General features: G+C 61.1%; 2 protein-coding genes across 2 annotated transcripts in view; one reads left to right on the top strand and one right to left on the bottom strand.

Moving 5' to 3' along the window:
- GTPBP3 (GTP binding protein 3 (mitochondrial)) overlaps positions 1–641 on the bottom strand; it is a 7314-nt gene extending 6673 nt beyond the window's left edge. Inside the window, exon 1 of the mRNA XM_011925748.1 lies at positions 445–641. Coding sequence (XP_011781138.1) covers positions 445–563 — 119 coding nt within the window. The 5' untranslated portion in view covers positions 564–641. The remainder of the gene's footprint in view (positions 1–444) is intronic.
- A 58-nt stretch (positions 642–699) lies between these two features.
- ANO8 (anoctamin 8) overlaps positions 700–6822 on the top strand; it is an 11138-nt gene continuing 5015 nt past the window's right edge. Inside the window, exons 1-13 of the mRNA XM_011925902.1 lie at positions 700–1002; positions 1767–1877; positions 2009–2141; positions 2324–2462; positions 2537–2633; positions 4213–4329; positions 4410–4537; positions 4636–4797; positions 5119–5271; positions 5371–5497; positions 5608–5663; positions 5788–5862; positions 6637–6819. Coding sequence (XP_011781292.1) covers positions 897–1002; positions 1767–1877; positions 2009–2141; positions 2324–2462; positions 2537–2633; positions 4213–4329; positions 4410–4537; positions 4636–4797; positions 5119–5271; positions 5371–5497; positions 5608–5663; positions 5788–5862; positions 6637–6819 — 1587 coding nt within the window. The 5' untranslated portion in view covers positions 700–896. The remainder of the gene's footprint in view (positions 1003–1766; positions 1878–2008; positions 2142–2323; positions 2463–2536; positions 2634–4212; positions 4330–4409; positions 4538–4635; positions 4798–5118; positions 5272–5370; positions 5498–5607; positions 5664–5787; positions 5863–6636; positions 6820–6822) is intronic.

Here is a 6822-nt window from a genome sequence, read left to right as displayed (position 1 = left end):
CCCGCCACCACGCCCGGCTAATTTTTTGTGTTTTTAGTACAGACGGGGTTTCACCATGTTAGACAGGATGGTCTCGATCTCCTGACCTCGTGATCCACCCACCTCGGCCTCCCAAAGTGCTGGGAGTACAGGCGTGAGCCATCGCGCCCGGCACATTTATTCTTTTCTCTGAAATTTACATTTAACTAGGCGGACTGTATTTTTATTCGCTAAACTTGACAACTCTACGGGATCCTCTCCGACGTTACATCCTGAAGGGAGTCGGTGTTAACCGGACGAAGAGTGCATGAGGAGTGTTCTAGGCAGCTAAATGGTGCTAAAGTTCCTAAGCAGGTCTTGCTGTAATTATCTATCACAGCCCTACTAGGGTGGTTGAAATTATTGTCACCAGGAATCTTCCCCAACCAGGCCCGCCCCTCCCACGTCCTCCCTTAGTCAGATTACGCCCATCTCACATTCCAAACCGGGTCTCCAGGGTCTGGAGTTTGCAAATGGAGAAACTGAGGCTCCAAGGCGGGGACCAGAAGAAAGCATAGGTGGGGACAAGTTGGAGAATGCACCATCAGTGCGGGCGGGAACCAGCAGTAGAGAGCGAGGTGGGCGGGCGAGAAGAAAACCCAGAAAACAACACGGGCGGAGACGCGAACCAAAGAGCTAGGCGGGCGAACTCAGCTGAGAACCCGAGAGTGACGTGCACCCGGCCGGGAAGAAGAATCGAGGTTCGGCTCGGGCGGGGACGAGAAGCAGCGCTCGGGCGAGCGAAGACGGCGGCCGGCGCGGGCGGGCGCGGCCTTTGTCTCCTCCTCCCGCGCGCTCGGCAGCGGCACCGGCCCCATGAGCCCGCGGCCCCCCGGCGCCCGGGCCTTCCGTAGCCCCTGACCTGACCTGTCCTCGCCATGGCCGAGGCCGCCTCCGGCGCCGGGGGCACGTCCCTGGAGGGCGAGCGTGGCAAGAGGCCCCCGCCGGAGGGCGAGCCTGCAGCCCCGGCGTCCGGAGTTCTGGGTATGTGTGCGGCGGCTGGACCAGACTGGGTTGCAGGTGCCTGGGGAGCCCGCGTCAACTGCACGGGGAGGAGGATCGGGGTCAAACGTAACCCGGCGTGGTGTCTGGACTAGGGGCCGGCTCCTCCCGGCACTGCGGTTGCGGCCCGGCGGGCGGGGCTGGGACGGTGCTTCGGGCTGGGGTCTCAGCGCGGAGACCAGGACACGCCCCTCCAAGAGCCCCAGGCTTGGGCTGAGCCCTGCCACCCCCGGGCTGCGGGATCGCGGCGGGCCAGGGATGCGCTTGAGAGAGCCTCTCCGCGAAGAATACAGAATCATACGGTCCTGGGTTCAAATCCCAGCTCGACTGTGTGACCTTGGGCGCATGACTTAAACGCCGTGGGCCTCAGTTTCCTCACCTGTGAAATGGGGGTAAGAACCGCACCCAGTTCCTGGGGCTGCTGCAAGGACGGCGCTGTCACAGTGTGGTGAAGCGCTCAGGGCTGCTAGTGAGCGCCCCATCGATTGTGGTTTTGGAGGCGGAGCTGGGCCTCAAGAATGAGTAAGATTTGTAAGGGAGGATCTGGGGGGATGGGCATTTCTGGAGGAAGGCCTGGCTGGTGCAAGGACGTGGAGGGAGGAAAATAAGCCAAGCCCAGAGCTCCTGGGGCCTTGAAGGCCAGGCGGAGTGGTGAGGAGCCCTGGCGGGGGCCGGAGGGGCCAAGACTGGAGGCTGGGTTCGGAACCCAGAGTGGCCTGACCTGGGCCTGCTACGCTGCCCCTCAGATAAGCTTTTCGGGAAGCGGCTCCTGCAAGCGGGTCGCTACCTGGTGTCCCACAAGGCGTGGATGAAGACAGTGCCTACAGAGAACTGCGACGTGCTGATGACCTTCCCAGGTACCCACGCCTGCCCTCCCGCCCAGTGCCCAGATGCGGCTCTCCTGAGCTCGGCTTCCCAGAGCGGGAATATGTAGGAGGCCTTGGGCCCCCTCGTGGCAAGAGCCATCGGTCCCTGTGCCCCTTGGCAGACACGACCGATGACCACACGCTGCTATGGCTGCTGAACCATATCCGCGTGGGCATCCCCGAGCTCATCGTGCAAGTCCGCCACCACCGCCACACGCGTGCCTACGCCTTCTTTGTCACCGCCACGTATGAGAGGCGAGTCCCCTGTCCCTGGCCTCTCGCTGAGCCTGCCACCCGGCTCCCCGCTCTACCAAGTGCCAACCATGCTATCCAGCTGCCCTGCGTTTGTCCCAAAGGCTGCCAGGTGCACCATCCTCAGCCCCAGGATGGTGGGCCTGGGCCTCCCTGTGAGCCCACCTCCTCCACCTTGTTCACAGCCTACTCCGAGGGGCCGACGAGCTGGGTCTGCGCAAGGCAGTGAAGGCCGAGTTTGGCGGGGGCACCCGCGGCTTCTCCTGCGAGGAGGACTTTATCTATGAGAATGTGGAGAGCGAGCTGCGCTTCTTCACTTCCCAGGTGAGGCCGGCTCTGGGCCCCCGCATGCATCCTGTGCCAATGAGTTCCCTGAGCTCACGCCCTCTTCCTCGCAGGAACGCCAGAGCATCATCCGCTTCTGGCTGCAGAATTTGCGTGCCAAGCAAGGAGAGGCGCTCCACAACGTGCGCTTCCTGGAGGACCAGCCAATCAGTGAGCAGGGCGGGGCCAACACCAATCACAGGCAGAGAGTTGGGTGGAGCTCTTCAAAGACAGCTTATCGGAGCAGGAGGGCGGGGCCTAGTCCAACCAGTCAGAGGTTGGCAAAGAGTGAAGTACCCAATAAGTTAAAGGGGCGTGGCCTTAGCAAAAGGGTGGCGCTTATCTCCTGAGTTGGGTGGAGCTCTGAGAGGACAGCTTATCATGTCAGGAGGGCGGGGCTTATGTCCAACCAGTTAGGGGTTGGCAAAGAGTTGGGAAACCAAGGAGCTGAGGGGCGTGGCTTTAGCCAAAGTATGGGGCTTATTTCTGGGACTGGGGCCAGGAGAGGCCCTTTCTGGGTCTGGGATAAGGTGGAGGCAGGGACCATGGACAGCACTCCACCTATAGAGTGGTATGACTCTGGGCGTTGGACTCCCCTCCAGGAAACTAGCCACCCAAGTTCACCTTCCAACAGCAACTTTTTACCATTCCTCAGACGTTCGGGTTCACAAACTGAGCTTTATTTAAAACATGGGAACAGGCGCAGTGGCTCCCAGTACTTTGGGAGGTCGAGGCGATAGCATCACTTGAGCCCAGGAGTTCGAGTTAGCAGTGAGCCATGGTAGCGCCACTGCACTCTGTCCAGCCTGGGTGACAGAGCGAGACCCTGTCTCAAAATAAGCAAATAAATACATAAATAAAGAAAAAGATAAGACCGAGCGCGGTGGCTGATGCCTGTAATCCCAGCACGTTGGGAGGCTGAGGTGGGCGTATCAGAAGGTCAGGAAATCCAGACCATCCTGGCCAATATGGTGAAACCCCCGTCTGTATTAAAAATACAAAAATTAGCCGAGGTTGGTGGCGCGCTCCTGTAGCCCCAGCTACTCGGGAGACTGAGGCAGGAGAATCGCTTGAACCTGGGAGGCGGAGGTTGCAGTGAGCCGAGATGGCACCACTGCACTCCAGCCTGGTGACACAGCGAGACCCCGTCTCAAAAAAGAAAAAAAGCCGGGTGCGGTGGCTCACACCTGTAATCCCAGCACTTTGAGAGGCCGAGGCGGGTGGATCACTTGAGGTCAGGAATTTGAGACCAGCCTGACCAACGTGGTGAAACCCCGTCTCTACTAAAATATAAAAATTAGCCGGGCGTGGTAGTGGGTGCCTGTAATCCCAGTTACTCAGGAGGCTGAGGCACGAGAATCACTTGAATGCGGGAGGCAGAGGTTGCAGTGAGGCTGAGACACGAGAATCACTTGAATGCGGGAGGCAGAGGTTACAGTGAGCGGAGATCGCGCCACTGCACTCCAGCCTCTGTGATAGAGCGCGACTCTGTCTCAAAACAAAACAAAACAAAACAAAAAACGTGGTTCCTCACTCTCCCGGTTCCTTTGCACCCTCCCTGCCTGCCCCTACACCTACAATTTCTGAAGGAGAATCAGATCTTCTATCCATCTAGAACTCTTCCCCTAGAAAGAGCTCTAGAGGTTTAAGAGCAGGCAAAAAACTGTGACTTGGGTTTCAGACAAAAGGGAGCTAGCCAGGCTAGGCATAGCTGGAGGTGCAGGGATCACCTGTGCTCCTCCTTCCACAGTCCCCGAGCTGGCAGCACGTGGGATCATCCAGCAAGTGTTCCCTGTCCATGAGCAGCGTATTCTGAACCGCCTCATGAAGTCATGGGTGCAGGCCGTGTGTGAAAACCAGCCTCTAGGTGCTGCCTGGGCTGGGGGGTGGGAGGGGAGTCCCAGCAGACAGGCAGGGGGTGACTGAGACCCACTTATCCCCTGGCAGATGACATCTGTGATTACTTTGGTGTGAAAATTGCCATGTACTTCGCCTGGCTGGGCTTCTACACGTCGGCTATGGTATACCCAGCCGTCTTCGGGTCTGTCCTGTATACATTCACAGAGGCTGATCAGGTACTGGGCAGGGACCCGGCAAGGTCTGGGGGATTCAGAGGCGCCCTCCTTTCTGGACTGGCACAAACAATGACTCAACTCTTCTCTGCCACTCACAGACAAGCCGAGATGTTTCCTGCGTGGTCTTTGCCCTCTTCAATGTGATCTGGTCAACGCTGTTCCTAGAGGAGTGGAAGCGGAGAGGGGCTGAGCTGGCATACAAGTGGGGGACGCTGGATTCACCTGGGGAAGCTGTGGAGGAGCCACGCCCCCAGTTCAGGGTTAGTTGGGGGCTGAGTCCAGGGTCTTGGAGACAGGGCAAAGGTAAATGGTGGGGGGCACTGCAGGAGCAAAGGCAGAGAGGTGTGAATAGGGTTTTTCCATCAAAGAGCGTATGCCAAACCGAGGCGGGCTCTGTGTGCTCCCCAGGGGGAGGGGTGGAAGTTGGATTTGAGGGACTGGGAACAGTGCCCTAGGTGGGTGACTGAGAGGGTCACCTCCACATGATGGAGGGAAATTGAGTTCCAAGGATAGGGAGGGGTGCGTGAGGCAGAGGTGGCCCCTCTAATCTCATGCGGGGCCCGACTCTTGCCCACCATCAGGGCGTGCGACGCATCAGCCCCATCACGCGGGCCGAGGAGTTCTACTACCCGCCCTGGAAGCGGCTGCTCTTCCAGCTGCTTGTGAGCCTCCCCCTGTGCCTGGCGTGCCTCCTCTGTGTCTTCTTGCTCATGCTTGGCTGCTTCCAGCTGCAGGTGACCCCTGTACCCCCACCTGCCCTGCCCTTGGTGCCCAGCTCCGCCTTGGGCTGAGCCCTGCAGCTGGGATGAGCACAGAATCCCCTTCTCCCGCAGGAGCTGGTGCTGAGCGTGAAGGGGTTGCCCCGTCTCGCCCGATTCCTGCCTAAGGTCATGCTGGCCCTGATTGTCAGTGTGAGTGCCGAGGGCTACAAGAAGCTAGCCATCTGGCTCAATGACATGGGTACGCCCTGCCAGGGGGTCTCGGGGAGGAAGGTCTTCATTGCCCCTTGGGATCCTTGCCACCCTTGGGGGTACGGCGGCTGCCCGCTCACTCTTCCCCTCGGCCCCTAGAAAATTACCGGCTGGAGAGCGCCTATGAGAAGCACCTCATCATCAAAGTTGTCCTGGTGAGTCACCATCATCGGGCAGGGGAACAGCAGGGAAGCTGTGGGGTCTGTATGGGGGCACAAGGAAGGCTCCAAGGAGTGGGATGGGGGTGCAGGGTGACCACCGCCTGCCTCCTTCCTGCAGTTCCAGTTTGTCAACTCGTACCTGAGCCTCTTCTACATCGGTTTCTACCTCAAGGACATGGAGCGCTTGAAAGAGGTGAGACCCCCGCCCCAGCGGCAGTCCCCCCTGCTCCCATGGCGGCCAGCGAGGGGCCAGACCTGGCACAAGGGGTCCAAGGGCTCTCCAGCCCCTCCCTCCCCTCCTCCATCCTTCTCTCCTGTCTGTGCGTTCGTTGTCCGTCGTCTGTGCGTCCTCTCTCTGCCTGTCGTCCCCCCATCTGTCCGTCCATCTGTCCGTCGGTCCCTTCACAGCTCCTGCTCGTCCTGTCCCTGTCCCAGAGCCTCGAGCGGCAGCTGCGGGCGGTGCTGGTCCCGCTCGCGGCCCTGCGGTTCCGCCTGCTCCTCCTCTCCCTCCGGGGCCTCCTGCTCGCGGCCCGGGCCAAAGTACGGGCAGGTGGCGAGCCCGTGGGGCCTCGCCAGGGTGGGCAGCGTGGCTGTGCTGGGGGCCTGGTGCGCCGAGCTGAGGGCGCATGCGCGAAGGGAATCTGGGGTGGCTGGGAGGCCAGCAAGCAGGTGCAGGCGGCTGGGGACGCACACGGCCGGGTGCACTGGCCGAGCCCGCGGTGGGGTGGAGACGCGCTGGGCCTGCCCGGGAGGTCGGCGAGGAGCGCTGCGCCTGCCAGGCTGTAGTTTGTGGCTGAGCGCTGGGGGCCTCGCGTCCAGGCGCGTCCAAAGCAACGGAGTTAGGAACTGGATTCGGCGTGTGTCTGGGCACGGTGCTCCGGCGGGGCGCCCAGGGAGGGTGAGTCCCCCGATCCCGGCGCCCCGCTTGCCCCCCACGTGCCTCTCTCCTTCCCCTTCCTGCCCCCAGATGCTGGCCACGCTGCTGATCACCCGCCAGTTCCTCCAGAACGTGCGCGAGGTCCTGCAGCCGCACCTGTACCGGCGTCTGGGCCGCGGCGAGCTCGGCCTGCGGGCCGTCTGGGAACTGGCCCGAGCCCTGCTTGGCCTCCTGAGCCTCCGGCGCCCTGCGCCTCGCCGCCTAGAACCCCAGGCG

Source organism: Colobus angolensis, unplaced genomic scaffold (assembly GCF_000951035.1).
Source record: "Colobus angolensis palliatus isolate OR3802 unplaced genomic scaffold, Cang.pa_1.0 Scaffold66, whole genome shotgun sequence".
NCBI lineage: Eukaryota > Metazoa > Chordata > Mammalia > Primates > Cercopithecidae > Colobus > Colobus angolensis.
The sequence above is the reverse complement of the archived record's forward strand: the minus strand, read 5'-3'. Positions and strand labels throughout refer to the sequence as shown.